The following is a 16,363-nucleotide window of genomic DNA, read 5'->3' on the forward strand; positions in this document are numbered from 1 at the left end:
TAAGCATAGGACTTGTTTTCTTGCAGATGGATCCTAGGACACAGGAAGAAACTAGATGCAGCAGAGGCATGGGGGGGGAGCGAGCACCCAAATGCACAGCAGACCAGATCAACTTGAATTCATTCTCTTTAATGAAATATAGTTAAATTCTGTTATTCTTTCAGTTCTTAAATATTGTTTTCTTTGCTGTGCTTAGAACTGCTAAAAGCAAGTGATTAACAGTACCTCAATGTTGCAAGGCGTCAAGCAGGCTGTTCTCAGTTGAAAGTGGCCACTGAGCTTAGAGTGTCATCAGCAGGTTGCAACAGAGATACAGAGAGACTGGAAGAGTCACGGAAAGGCATAGGCGTAGAAGTCTTTTGGCCACATCCCATAATGATGACTGCTTAATTGTAAACAGTGCTCTGTGGAACAGGATGATAAATGCCACTCAACTCCAGGTACATTTACGGGAGGTGAGAGGCATCCAAGTATCAAGTACCATTCTAAACTGTTTACATCAGCGTCGTCCGCGTGCTAGACAACCTGCAAGGGTACCTGACCACACCACCAGGCATGGCCTCATCATCTTGCATGGACCAGGGAGCATTTACACTGAATGAGGGACCAAATGGTCTCAGTGCTGTTCTCTGATTAAGTCAATTCACGCTAAGAAGAAATTATGGCCGCCAATGATATTGGTGACGTCAAGGAGAGCACTATGCATCAACCACTATTGTCACCAAAAGAGTCTTTGGTGGTGTATTTGTTACAGTGTGGGCAGGTGTGTCTAGTCAATACTGAACTGCCAAACACTTTGTGAATGGTACAGTGATATCATTAATCCAGTCATTGTGCCTCTGCATGAACAATATAGGCCTAATTTCATCTTCATGGACGAAAATGCTTCATCTCATCGAGGTTGCATCATTAGGGAACAGCTGCTGGAGATTGGGGTACCTCGAATGGAGTGGCCTGGTCTTTCTCCAGACTTGAATCTCATATAAAATGTATAGGATTAGTGCAGTCACTGTCTAGAGGCTCGTAATTCTGTACCCCAGAACCTCAATGACCTGAGGGCCACCCATTAAGAAGAGTGGGATGCCATGTCTCAGCAGAGAATAAATCAACTTGTGAATCAACTTGTGTATACACGTCGTTGTCAAGCTGTCATTGATGCTCAAGTGCACAACACGTTATTGAGACATTGGCATTTTTTGTTGTGGTTTACCAACCACTGTTGCTTTGGTTTCAATTAATTGTTTGAGATGAGAAAATCACCATTCCGTGCCTCTACTTAAGTGCCTTACTTGCATGATATTATACCAGTGTAGCGTGAACATTTTAAGTTTACCATAAATTTAACCCGAAAGACAAATATTTCTAACTTGCGAGAAGTGTATGTTTTATTTCTTATACAGAACAAAACATATTTTTTTCTTGTCTCCAGTTTGTCCATAACCTAAAAATGAATTACTCTTATTGTAAACATATAACATATAATTGATCTGTTGGGATGCAGTTAAACTCTGTTTACCTTTAAATTGTCCGGAATTTAAATATTCTCCACCTAAGTGAAAGTGCTTTCTTAGATCCAAAGACAGAGAGCTGGTTCAGGGGATACAGGACAGGGTGGAGGCACCGAGATATGAGATTCCATCCTGTAAGCAGTTAGCCACAGATCAGCCCTGGGGACAGCTAATCGATGAAGCTGTCATCCAGTCTCATCATCTAGTCCTATTTCCCCTTAAAGAGCTGGAGGCCACCGAAGAGCTGGAGGGTGAAGGTTAGTGTTGATGGTAGCAACGGAAACCAGGCTGGGTGACTGCAGAAAGGAAAGGTCAGTACTGAAGAAGGAAAAAAACTTTACACTGGACCACTCAAAGGAGATGCTGACACAAATTACTTGAGCAAAACCAAAATGGTTGTTTATGAATTAGGAATGTTAGGACTCTTAGAAAGAAGGCAAAGTAAGCCATGACTAGTAAACTATCACAAGCTGTGGTATGTGTACTATTGGCTTTGTCTGACAGAAGGACATTGATGCCGTTCAATCATTTTAAATGCAGCTGCTGTTTATGATATTTCTACTTGATGTGTATCAGAATCAGCTTTATTGCCAAGTTTGCACAGACAAACAAGGAATTTGACTCCTGTACACTTTGCTCTGAATGATAAAGAACATTTGTTTTAGTGTGTATGTGGTAGGATTGTCAAAATAATCGATATTTTGACATAATCGATACAAACAAATGAGTCAAAGATATTCATTTGATATTGAATTGATTCAATATATTTATCAATTAGATTTATATAATTCAATTTATATAAACTGACTATAAACTGAAATTTTAGTTTCCCCAAGTTGTTGTCCTTCTTTAGACAGCAGCACTGCAATAACAGACACTCAGCCGGCCCATTCCCTGCAGCAGCTCAGCTGAACATTCATGGCTGAGAATAAAACTGTGACCTGCTGCTGGAAGTTTGGAAGCTCTGCTAGCATGGAAAGAAGAGCTTGTGTGACTCTCTTTAGCCAAGAGGTCCTTTACCTATGAGGCAAGTGAAAAGGAGATGCTGAATCCCTCAGCAGACAGCCCCATCCGCTGCTAAATAGTGAAGCAACAAACTGTTAATGGGTCGGTTGCGAAGGAACATATCTGAGTATGGATCACATTTATGTTTATACTAAAAAGAAAAAAGACTAATCATTTATTTGTCCCTCTGTAGGAAAATGTATGTGTATCAGCAGCACAGTGACAGAAGAATGGAAGTTCACACTAAAGATTAGTAATAATAATAAATATAAAATAATTACATGAATGAATCTAAGGTCCATAGTTGCATTAAGGAAAGAAACTCTTATTCTAACTGTTAATTTGTCTAATGCAATGCAGGTGATGTAACACTTTTAATTTATATATTTTTATAAAGACCTGCTAAATTTCTATTTATTGGCTTTAAACTTCAATCAAGTTAAAAACTTTTAGTATCTTGAGACATAGGGGGAAGGACTTTAGTATATGCAGGCTCATTGAGGACCTGTCATTCTTGCCATTAATTGATGTGACTATGAATTCTGCTTTCTACAAGAAAATCCTGAAGAAGAACATCCAGCCATTACTTTGTGACCTTAGCACACTTGGGTTATGCAGCAGGACGACGATTCAAAGCCTACCAGCAAACCCACCTCTGAATGGCAAACTAAGTCAGGTCAAGAAGGTTATCGATTGACATAATAAAAGTCTGGACTTGAATCCAGTTGTGATACTTTCTTATTTTAAGTTGGTATTGTGTCATTGTGATGCTCTGCTTACTGCAAAGCATTTGTAATTTAATTTGTTAAAAGTGTTATATTAAATAAAGTTACTTGCTTACTTCAATTTAAGAAATGTAGTTATATTTTTAAGAGACACTTTGCAAATTGCTGAGAATTGCATCCCAACCTGCACACCGCAGGTTGGTTATGTCAAATCATAATTGGTCCTTATGGGATATATCAAATCAGCGTTGAATCTGCTCTCCAATCCTGATTAATGGTTATTAGGCTAAGTATACTATGCTACTCTTGTGTGCACATAACAGTCAGGGAGACTTCACCTCCCACCCAACCATGCCCTGCCTCTGCAGTTCTTATACATCTTTAACTCAACAACAAAACAACATTGTAGAACATATTTATGTAGAAACTGTAGAAACATCTGGAAACTGTAGTGGATATTAGTAATGACTTATAATACTGCATAACAGTTAATCAATTGGTCTTGTTTCTTTATTAATTAATTAAACATTACATTTATCAATCTAGTGCGATTCTTTTTACCGTTCCATTATTGGAATAATCATTTTTAGATATATTGTAAAGGACCAGGATTTTAATTTATTTCTCTGTACTATATTCATTTCCAAGTAAAGATAAGAATGTGTTGCCAAAAGACTGTGAGAAAATCATCATGACCTACAAATTATGTGAATTATTAATCAAACTAATATTTGTTTACAGTATTTTCTGAAATATTAGAAGTAAAAATAATAAAAAGATGGACAACAAAAAACCATCAACTTCTAACTATAAGATTAAAAGAAGTTTGAAATAGAATGTTCAGCAGTCTTTTTATTTAAAGGATTAAGCACTGATTATCAGATTTTAATCAGATTTGTGTGAAACCTTGAATGAAAAGATTTTTATCTGATTTCTACTTTATCTAAGAGGAGGGGGCAAAGAGACGGTTTAACCTTCTCTCTTCCTTATTCAGTTCCAAATCAGCAGAATAACATAGAAATGTCCCATCTTGTGTTCAGGAAATTTATGCTCGGATGGAATGCATCTTTTGGATCACAGCCAATGCAATAACTGTTAAACGAAAGGTTGTTTGCCTAGTTATGTGATCTGGGTTTCTTAAGTCTGTGATAAGAAAACCCAGAGTTTTAGGAGTTTCACTGAAAAATCAGACAGATGTCATTAAGGTATCCACTTTCAAAGGCTTTCTCACTACCAGAAACGTCCCGTAACTTTCTGTCATGTTCTAGGTTTTTACTGCAATAAAGAGGAGATATGGCTCCTAATATGTTGTGTTACATGTGTTGACAGAGATGTCTAACCTTTGTTTGATAAGCCTCAGCTAAACAGTTAATGTTGGATGGAACTATTTTCACACAAAATGTCAAGAAAATTCTCCCAAGGTTGTTTTACTCAGCAAAATATGGGAATGTTCAACTATGAAAATTAAATCATTCTAAGACTGGAATTCATAATCATTCAAGGACATCATGTTACTGTAAAAGCATGACACAAAAATAAAATAATGAGAGAAAATGATTCAATCTCTAGTTTTTTTCTATAAAGAAGTGCACAGTGGATCTGTGTTCAGAGCAGAGAAATTCTCTGGTTTACTCCTTATTTCAAGGCTTTACTGTAGATGTGTGCCTCACTATAACAAAAAAATCCTTGCAAGCTGCAATTAGAGCTGACAGTCTGACTGAGCTGCAGCGAGAAAGAAGTAAAAAATGTCAGATAATGCTACCAGTTGTACAGAGCGATTACAATCAAGGTCACAATGGTCAGCTGCCCAGAGTAGAGGTAAGTCAGACTTCATCCTTTGGTGATCATCTAAGTACTCTCCTCTGTTTCTCTGTCTTTTGCAGGTTTTGTGTGGGAGACAAATTTTTCCTGAAGAACAACATGATTCTCTGCCAGACTGATTATGAGGAGGGCCTGATGAAGGAAGGCTATGCTCCACAAGTCCGCTGACCATCCTAATCACATCAGATGGAAGAGTAGAAATAAAATAAAGAGACTGCAGGAGAGCATGCAATCACACAAAATGCACTATTGCCTCCTATCCAGGTCCTATACCCAACATGTACATAAACTGGGATACGCTCTACTGTACAGAATGGCCATGAAGACAAAATGGCAAAGAAACTGGTGTAAATTAACATGTTTGCATATTTAATAATTTTTCTCTGACAGATGCTGGCTCTGTTTACCTGACAAACAATAAACTAACTGTGCCCTGAGCGTATTACCTAACCAAGTGCTGCTCCTGGTTCAAAGGTTGCTGGTTTCATTGTATTCAGCTATAGCAGATGGAACCCCACCTGACAACCTGGATCTGAATGACGCAAAGCTCATTTTATGTAATACTGAATCACACCTTGAAAAACCTGAAGACTTAACAAAAAAAGGATGACTGTCTCACATCTGTCTATGCATGTATGAGCATCTCACTTCAGCCAGAGAATTATTTGCGCTCATAACACTCTCCGGTTCATGTAGTCCTTTTAGAAGAAAAGGACTACATGAAATGACCTGAAGATCACCAGGCTTCTGTTTCATACTGCTGCACTGTCATGATACTGTTATCCTGTCCTGAGAAGTTTGAAGACAAGGTCTGACTAGTTGTGAAATATTGTTTTGGTAAGATAATGAAAATAAAAGAACATTAATTAGATAAAATGTAGCACTATCGTTAAAGGCATCTCAAAGAGGGTTAAGTTCATCATTCATTTAAATACGTTTTGTGATTTTCCACCTCCCACACAGAGAATTAACCCAGATTTAGTAACTGGCTGCTAAAGAAAGTGAAATATTTAACACTTTATCTGTCAGATATGTTTACCGAAGTGGATAAAGTCTAAAGTTGTACAAAAGAAGAGAGAATTTCACAAATTTCAGTTTGAATTAATCCTAAACCATTACCACTGCCTAATTTTGTTTATGGCTTCCGGGTGTAAAAGTTATTTACTGGATGATTACAAATTGGTTAAGAACTTTACTAATGGCTCAAATTTTTTCAAGTCAGGAGTAGCCAGCAGGTGACCAGAAAACTGTATTATTATTTTGTACCAGAGAAAAGACCTCTGGACAATCACAGGACTGAACTATTTGGCCAGCCTGGATATGGAAATGGACTCCAAGCAAACTACTTTGAAAGAAAGGCTGCATATGTTTTTTTATAGAGATGGTTTTTGTATTTATTAAAAACGTTTCTCTCACACTGAACCGACCTGGTGTACACCTTATGGAGACTGTGGTACACATTGTACAATTCTTAGGCTTCCTTGGGTGGGAATGGTTAATTGCTTTTTATATTTTATCTGATAAACCTTCTGTTCATCTGTTGCTCAAATGAGTGGCATTGTTTGTCATCAAAATATTCAAACCCAATCATTGATTTCTGATCTCTTATGGTTGAGACGTCTATAACATGTTTTAGGTGGTGTTTGTTCATTGTTCTCTGCAGGGGAACATTCATCTTAGGAATTAACAGTTTTCAAAAAGACAACCTTCTTCAAAGTAGTGAAGACCATTCCAGCTTACAGACCATTAAAAAATTTCACCCTTTTGTACTGAATTTAAACAAGCTGGCATGCCAAATTCAGCACACTTTTTACAGTATTTTGTTTGCAGTCTGTGGTTGTACATAAAACAGTGATTTATTGTGCTTGCTTTTTCACAATGCCTTTTAGGTGCCACCCAGACATGAAATGTTTATTTTGAGGACACCACTTGTAAATACTGGAACAGTGTTAAGGACAAATCTAATACACTTTTCACGTGTCACTAATAAGTTTTGTCTTTTAATTTTGATCATAAGTAAAGCTATAAAAACATCAACGTCAAAAACTTTGCATGTAGTGACAGTGGAGAGGAAAAACTCCCTTTCAACAGGAAGAAACCTCCAGCAGAACCAGACTCAGTGTGAGCGGCCATCTGCAATGACCGCTTGGGGGTTTAAAAGAAAAGAGCAGAGAAGGAAAAATAACAAAGAAGCACTGATCCAGGAGTACTTTCTATGGGAAGGAAAAGTAAATGTTAATGGATGTAGATCTTTTGGTCGATTCATCTAGAAAGAAAGAACAGATTAACTCTGAGCCAGTTTTTAAGTTTAGAGTGTGAGAGAGAAAACATACAGTTAGTCACAGTAAAAGCTCAGTCAGTAGCTATGTCTAGGAGAAAAATAGGGTTAAACACTGAAAGACAGGGCCAGGTGGATCATTGGTAGAAGATGAGCATTAAGTTGTTGCCAGCAGAAGCTTGGACGATGCCCCCCTCCAGAAAGGTGTTACAGGTAGACAAAGAGTCAGGCCAGGTGTAGCTTCTAGGAAGAGAAAAGAGAGAGAACATAAAGTTAAAAGCTGAAATAACATCAAATAATGCAAAATTGGAGAGTAGTGTGAGAATGTAGCGAAGAGGGTGAAAGTGGTCATTATGTCCTCCAGCAGCCTAAGACTATAGCAGCATAACTACAGTGACAGCTCAGGATAACCTAAGCCACTTTAACTATAAGCTTTATCAAAAAGGAAAGTTTTAAGCCTAGCCTTAAAAGTAGACAGGGTGACTAAAACTGGGAGCTGGTTCCACAGGAGAGGAGCCTGATAACTAAAGGATCTGCCTCCCATTCTACTTCTAGAGACTCTAGGAACCACCAGTAAACCTGCAGTCTGAGAATGAAGTGCTCTGTTAGGAACATATGGAACAATCAGATCTCTGATGTATGATGGGGCTAGATCATTAAGGGCTTATATGTGAGAAGGAGAATTTTAAATTCTATTCTGGATTTAACAGGGAGCCAATGAAGGGAAGCTAAAATAGGAGAAATATGATCTTTCTTTTTAATTTTTATCAGAACTCTTGCTGCAGCATTTTGAATCAGCTAAAGGCTTTTAACTGCATTTTGTGGACATCCTGATAGTAAAGAATGACTGTAGTCCAGCCTTGAAGTAACAAATGCATGGACTAGTTTTTCAGCATCACTCCTGGATAGGATATTTCTAATTTTGGCAATGTTCCAGAGGTGAAAGAATGAAATCCTAGAAACCTGTTAAATATGGGATTTAAATGACATGTCCTGGTCAAAAATAACACCAAGGTTTTTTACTTTATTATCCGAGGTCAATTTAATGCCATCCAGGTTAAGTGATTGACTAAGCAGTTTCTTTTTTAAAGACGACAACTTCTGTCTTGCCTGAATTTAGAAGCAGAAAATTTGAAGTCATCCAAGTTTTTATGTCTTCAAGACATGCTTGTAGTCGGTCTAATTGGTTGGGCTCATCGGGATTCATGGATAAGTAAAGCTGAGTATCATCAGCGTAACAGTGAAAATTTATTCCATGCTGCCTGATAATTCTAACTTTTGGAAGCATATATATAGTAAAGAGAATTGGCCCAAGTACTGAACCCTGTGGTACTCCACAATCAACCCTGGAGTTTAAAGATGATTTATCATTTACATGAACAATCTGGAATCACACATTTGATTAGCAACTATTTTCTCAATAATTTTAGATAAGAATGGAAGATTGGATATAGGGCTGTAATTTTTCAAGTCACCTCAATCAAGCGAAGGTTTTCTAAGTAAAGGTTTAATTACAGCTACCTTAAAAGCCTGTGGTACATATCCATTTACTAAGGATAGGTTAATCATACCTAAAATAGGGCTGGTAATCAGAGGGCACATGTCCTTAAATAATTTGGCTGGGATTGGGTCTAACATACAAGTTGAAGATTTAGATGAAGATAATATTTCTGATAACTCAGGAAGCTCCACAGGATCAAAACAGTCCAAACACAGGTCAGGTTCTGCAGTTATTTCCAATGTTGTCTCACTTGCTGAGGATGAAGTAATTATCTTCGGGAGTATGTCAAAGATTAATGTTCTGTCTTCCTTCGAGGATAGATTTTTCATCTGCACCTAGAACTCTGGAGAAGCCACACCTACCTGTTCAGAGGTTCAACGTATTAGCTGGAGCCCTCTACAGCAATCTAAAGCATAAGAGTATTTTCCATAAAGACTTTATGATTCTATAAGTAGCTAACTTTTTAACTTAGTCAGAACAGAAACATTGTCTTATTTCAGAGCTCATTCTGGAGTTACTATTAGGAATTTCTCTTTTTCCTCGGTTAACAACTACTCGGTCACCATCTCTGCTGCAGTTAAAACGTTCAGAACAAATTATCTGTGAAAAGTTGATTCCAGTCACTGAAAAACTTGGCTGGTTGGCAGAAGTTTAAAATGCTGACCCATAACCCCTAATTTTAACCAGGTGTGTGATAGATTTATAAATTTCTGATTGTCTAATGCGAGAGAAAGAAGCAACTTAAAATGTACAGCCTCATTCAAAACCAGTTAATTCAGACATTGATTAAGTGTCAAAGTGTATTCAAATCCTCAAATGTTTATGTAGAGTTATATTTTCAAATTCTTGGTCATTACAGAATTAAACTTAGACAGAAAAATCCTTGGTTTGGCCTTCAATTTTTTCTTTTATAATTTACATGACTCAGTAGAAGAATTACATATTGAAGCCTGTGAAGCTGAATATGTTCTGTTTTTACTGTAGTCTAACTACTGTGTCATGATTTTTACAGCCGACTTAACCCACATGCAGAGACTCTCAGAGAACTTTGTAAAAGGAGTAAGTTTTTATTGAAAGATTGATCAGAAACAACAGGAGCGACGAGTCTAATCTTCCTTACTAAAACACAAAGAGAAAAGATAAATAGCTGAACCTCAGAAACATGAACCAACATATCTTACTGGAGATTCCGGAATAATTCGCCAAGGAGAGAATAAATGTCAGGAAAGGAGTTTAGCTTGCCATGCACAGACTAGATCAGGAAGTAGCCTTAGCCACTACGGAGGACTGGAACAGATCAGGTAGGATTCACACCACGGAGGCAAAAACACTCAAGCGCCGAGGTGTTGGCCACCTTCCTCTATATGCTTCCCAGCTGATGAGTAGATGCACAACACCTGTCGCCTCAGGTACACTCCTACTGGTGGCACCCAGTGTCGAAAAGGTGTAAGCAGCAGGCAGCAGAACTCCAAATCCTGACACTGTGAAATTATGTGATATCATATAACTAAAACTAGAAACAGTTAAAAATGTGGAATTTGCAATGAAAAGTGAATCAAGATACACACAGTCTAAAATGACACATTTGTTTATTTTTGGTTTTCCATTTTCTCTCATTAAATCAGGTTAAACTTATGATTGTTTAGGATTACCAGGAATCATAGAGGTCTTTGGGGGATTTTTTTCTTACTTTCTTTCTTTTATAAAGTTTACAGACACTAAGATTAGTATGCCCATGATGATGATGATGGCATACCTTTGTGCAAACATTTCAGTAAGAGGCACACATGTAAATGCATTTTAAAGGCAACACCTCAAACACATTGCTTCTGTTTCTGGCATCATTGGAGGATCAAAAGAAATCACCCAAGATTTCAGGAAAAGAATTGTGGACTTCTACAAGTTTGATTCATTCTCAGATATAATTACATTTTCAAAAGCCTGAAGGTGCCACGTCAATTATATGCAAATATAAACAATATTGGAATGTACATACTGTTCAGGACAGGCTCTCTGCTCCAGAGATTAACGTATTTTGGTGAGAAATATGTGTATCAACTCTAAAACAAAAGCAAATGTTGCCCTGTGGCACTGTGCCCTCTGAATTTTGATAGGTTTTTCTGTGGGGATTTCTCCTCCTTTTTACAGGGCAGGGGCTTGTGTGGGTGCCTGGCTGCCAGGGTGATTGGGTTCTGGGTAAGGGATTTCGGTCCTCTGTGTTTCTCTATACCTCTTTGGTCTGGCAATTGCTCCTCCTGTGCTTCTCTGCTATACCTTTGTTAAGGGTGTATAGCTATTCTTGAAAGAAGACCAATGTTCGTCTGGCTAAGGCTGATGCAGCCTTCAGGAGCCAAGGTTACCTTCCCTTTGCTGTTTTTAGATACTGAGTAATGCAAACTGTTTTCCCTTCCTCACCATTCCAAGAAATCTATACCTCCAGGTGACAAATTCGCACACACACACACTCTTTACACACACACAGACACACACACACCTGCACACAGATCCAACAGCCCACACACCCAAATAATACAAATGGTTGAGGGTCATGCTAACACAGGTTACTATTCCATCAATAAAGCCTGTCTACTTTGATGCAAGTGCAGTCTTGAATCAATAAAGTCAATCACGCAATTAGGACACCATCTTAAGATATCCTTCTTGTTGAGCAAAACTGGGCTAACTGTGTTTGTAACAAAGACATACATACAATACATCCCTTTCAATTTGGCATGCGCATGTTCCGAAAGTATACAGCAATGTTTCAAATTTAAACACATGCAGAATGTTTATATGCAAAACAAAGTGCATTGAACTATTGTCTGCTGTGCAACTTTCAAAAGCAACAAAAAAACCAATGGGGTGGACTCCTACCTATCACTAAAGCCTGCTATAATAAGGGAGTTAAGGTTCATTATTCAGCAACAGTGCTGATGGAGAAAGAAAAAAGGACCAAACCAAAAGATTGTCTGCATTTGTTAACACTGAATTACTCACCAGAAACAACTTCAAGCCAAATGTAAACACCACTGGTAGTGGTAGAGTAGTTGGTAGATGTTGCTAATAAAAGGCTTGGGTTTTCTTTAGATATAAAAACTTTTAAGCAAATTTAATAATTATCTGAATTTGACTGCACTGTTAATTAGGATGAATTAGAATGTATTATCCTGACTTGAAACCTTGCAGAGATTGAAGCTGCCCTTCGATGTCTTACTTCATCCAACCCATCTGACTGGAACCAACATCTCCCCTGGATAGAATACACCCACAACTCACAAGTATCCACAGCCACAGGTTATTCCCCTTTTGAGATGCTGGCGTCCTGACGCCTTGCTGGTTCACTCTGGGGAGATGGAGAAGAATTGTAGCACTGCAGACCGGTGCCAGGAAGAGGGATCGATAGCTTTGAGCCCTAGAATGGCGATAGTGGCTCCTCTGCCTCTCTGGCCAGACGTGAGCTCTTTTCCACTCCACGCTGGAACTACTCCCACACCGTTATCTCCGAAGAGCTTAAATACTAAGGTAGGTGGAGAATTAACCAATGAACTGAGAGAGGAACTAATCAGGGGAAACACGTAACAGCTGGTAACATGGGGCCTACATGGAGAGAATGATCAATTTACAAGACTGAGCAGGGAGTGCAGGGAGGTAACAGGAAACATCTAAATAACTAAAGCAAGTAATTAATTAGAATAACTAAAGTACATGGTGGAGCCAGATCTATCAGAAAACCATAACTGACACATATAACACCAGAGTCCAGGAAGTAACAAAACTAAACCGAAGGAATCTAAAGAACCTGGCTGAGCAGAAAGAACCGAAACATAAAACTTTGACACCTGAAATGTGCAGCACACTTGCTGGAGAGCGGAGACCGTTGACAGTATTGAGGCAGAAGCAAGCAGTGGAAAGATGCAGACTTGAAGGGCGGTGGGGGGTCATTGAAGAAAAAGACCACAAGACTGTATATAAGTGGCAATGAGTATGTGCGATGCTACTTGCTAAGCTAATGCTACAAGCTAACACTGTGACACAAATGATTTAGAGCAACGTACAAAGGTCAGTGTTAGAGTTAGAAAGCGGATAAACACAGACAAGTGTAAAATAAGACACAAGGTGAACCAAGTCAGCTTGACTTGCAAGGGTGAGACAGTCCTCTGCCAGAACAGCAACTTCCTTCTTACAAAGGGAAAGTCCTTGCACCAGCCTTTTATTTACGACTCACATTCCTACAAGCAAAAAAGCGGGAATTGGTTTCTGCCAATTCTCACAGAGATTTCAACCTAAAAATGTAGTCATTCCCATATATGTAATAAGCTTGTCATGTCCAGGTAGTAAACCACTCCAGGCTGCATTCCTTAACCTTCCACAAACACTTTTCACACTAAAAGAGCAATCATAGGAATTAGAAATCATCTTAACTATAATAGAACTTCAGACATAAACATGATTTAAACTAAACATTGATAACTTATATACATTTTTCCAACGGTCAGTAAATGTCCCAGATCCACAAAAGTGAAGTTGAAGCAACGAAATAAACCAGTAAACCGCCTTCCATCCCTCCACCATTTAGTTGTAAAGCTATTGGAGGCTAAAACATAGGTTATGGTGGAGCCATACAGAAGCTCAGCTAAAAAAGTAGAAACCCTGCTGCTGTAGCTGATGACGAAAAAAAATAACCTGATTCAAATTGACCACAAAGGTAGAAATTGTACAGGGCTGCTGCTGAAGGCATTTGGAACAGATCCTGTTTATGTCAGGTATAGTGAGACGGAGGACCCCAGAATGCAGCCGACTAGACATCTTAATTTGTAAGTAAAAGGTTTAATTTTCAGCAAAACAAACCTCACTCTCAGGAGGAGGCAGGAACAAAACAATGATGCCTAGCAAGGCAGGCATGGCATGACCAGAGGAACTGAAACCGAAATGACTGAAACCGAAATGTTTTCGCCAGGCATGAACACAATGTGGGTGTATATGTATGGCGAGACACAGCTGAAAAACAAAAGCTGACTGACATGGTGCAGGTAATTAAACCTAAGAAACATAGCAATAACAGAACATAATCCAGAAACCAATGTCAACAGAATACCTAAATTAGAAGAAACCAAAACATAGCACCACCTCTAAAAGAATAAACAGAAGCAGGTTCCAAAACTCAACTGTGAGAAACATAACAGGAAAAACCCGCAACCAAAAACCAAACACCCCCAAATCATAACAGTTCACACTGTAAAAATGTTTTGTATGTGCCAGATCCATGTTTGTTTTGAAACAATTTATTTTAGTTTAGAATGATTATTTGTCAATGCCACGTTCTGTTAGGATCTGAGTTGTGTTTGTGTTTTTGTGCTTTCTACATATGCTTTGTTTCAGACGGTGCTGGAGCTCTCAGGTGTGCTGGGTGACAGGTGCGACTTGTTCCACTGATATTAGGAGTACTTAAGCAGGAGGCTGCCAGCACTTTGATGTGAGAGTGTTTTGCCACCAGTGGTACAAGCTCAAGCCACACACTAAGCTTATGCTTCGTCCTTCGACCTTGCTTAACTTTGTCTTTGCTCCTCCGCAGATTCAGAAGATCTAAGTTTTGGATTTTGTCACTGTGTATTGACTACGGCTCTGGAAGCAAGCTCTGGAAGATTCTGCCTCCTGTCTTTGTTTGGATTCACATCAAACTGGCAGCTTCCTGCTCTCTCCATCTCCTGAACCAAGCCATAAGCGTACCCTGTCCACCCTCCAACATAAGCCACCGCACATCGAACTCATTCCTTTTGTTCCGAGCTCACACAGAACAGCACCAAGTGAACTCTCTACGGATATCCCTGCAGAAGACCTGGATCCTAAATCTCATTCCCCCTGGTGACCTGACCACCATTACCCAGTAAGCCGATCTCAGAATCATGTTAGTTCTTTGTTCTTAGTTTCGTTTTTCCTTCCGTTACCCGTACTCACCCATTCTTTTCACTTCTCTCCGTACAGTGAGATTTTCGTCCCTTTCGTTCCTGATTTCTTCATCAATAAAACAGTCTTTATTTTACTTCCTTCTCCTGAGTGTTCTCTGTATGTGGGTCAGTGCTATTTCGAACATAATGACACGTTCTGAGCATTGAATTGAATGTTTTTACCATTTAAAATGCATTTAAAATTCGCGATTTTTTATTTTTTATGATTAAGACGCTTGTTTATTGAGGTATGTTAATTTACTAAGAGTTTTTATTAATCGATTTATCGAAAAATTAATGGCTAAGTAATTATAATCGCAATTAATTGATTATTAAAAAATTCCATAGCTGAGGCCCTAAGGATATTAATAATTAAAATATGCAAGCTCCCTTAGAGGCTTTATCTAGGAGAGGAACACAAAAGAGCCCAAAGCTGACAGCTGCTGTTCCGGTTACTGGCCAGGCGTGGTAAGGTGTATTCGTCACTTCCTGTTTTTGCTGTTGATCTGATTTCTCTCTACTGTGATACCTCTTACTTGTTCTAATAAGCACGTTAAAACATACTTTCTGTTGCTGCTTTTAACGTTTGGGGAATCTCCGTGTTTAACACGTTTTTTTGGTTTTTTTTCTAGTAGTGGTAAGGGGTCGCTAGCTTAGCGTTAGCTTTAGCTCCACCAAGGCTACCCGTTCTGCTGTTTCTCTCTCTGAGTCTCCTGCTCTCTCTGTCAGATGTTCAGTTACTCCTCTGCCTCCTTGAGTGATAATGGCACATGTAATAAATGTAGCATTTTTGTAGCTTTGGAGGCAAGGGTGTCGGAATTGGAGGCCCGTTAGCCAGCGCGGAGGGTAGCACCCGTAGCAGTCCTTCAGCAGAGCCCGCGCAGCCAGGGCCTCAGGCCGGCTGGGTGACGGTACGTAGAAAGCATAGTCCTAGAGCCCAGCCCAAAAGTCACCACCAACCCATCTGCGTTTCTAACAAATTTTCCACAGTTAGGACGTGCGACACACCCGCTGAGAAGCCAACTCTGGTAATTGGTAGCTACATAGTCAGAAACGTGGCACTAGAGACACCAGCGACCATAGTCAAATGTCTGCCAGGGGCCAGAACGGGTGACATCAAATCCTACCTGAAACTGCTGGCTAACGATAAGCGTAAATACAGTAAGACTGTTATTCATGCTGGCGGTAATGACACATGGTTACGTCAATCGGACGTCACCAAAGTTAGTGTTGCTTCAGTGTGTAAATTTGCCAAAACAATGTTGGACACATTTTCTGGACCTTGTGCTGACATATGGCATTGAGTGTCTTGTTTCAAGAAAAAAATAATTAACTTGAATTAAGATAAATCTGCTTTATTGATAACTGCATATCAACAACATGCCCAACTCACAGTGCATTACAAAACATTCCATAAGCTGTCTTCTTTCCAAATCTCGTGAACGTTTGGTTTGACAGAAATGTTTTCAAAATAGCTACACTTACTCCAAAGCTACAAAAATGCTACATTTATTACACGTACCATTATCACTCAAGGAGGCAGAGGAGTAACTGAACATCTGACACAGAGAGCAGGAGAG

General features: G+C 39.0%; 1 protein-coding gene across 3 annotated transcripts in view; it reads left to right on the plus strand.

Annotated features, from left to right (window-relative positions):
* The window catches only part of lmo3 (LIM domain only 3), a 60,519-nt gene extending 54,038 nt beyond the window's left edge, over positions 1-6,481 (plus strand). For 2 of the 3 annotated variants that reach the window (XM_047390289.1, XM_047390287.1), the window contains exon 4: positions 5,122-6,481. In XM_047390289.1, the coding sequence (XP_047246245.1) occupies positions 5,122-5,227 (106 nt within the window). In that variant the 3' untranslated portion in view covers positions 5,228-6,481. Of the gene's footprint in view, positions 1-26 lie in introns of all 3 variants that reach the window. The other variant, XM_047390288.1, reaches the window with a different exon arrangement.
* The last annotated feature ends 9,882 nt before the right edge of the window (positions 6,482-16,363 follow it).

Source organism: Girardinichthys multiradiatus, chromosome 17, assembly GCF_021462225.1.
Source record: "Girardinichthys multiradiatus isolate DD_20200921_A chromosome 17, DD_fGirMul_XY1, whole genome shotgun sequence".
Lineage (NCBI taxonomy): Eukaryota > Metazoa > Chordata > Actinopteri > Cyprinodontiformes > Goodeidae > Girardinichthys > Girardinichthys multiradiatus.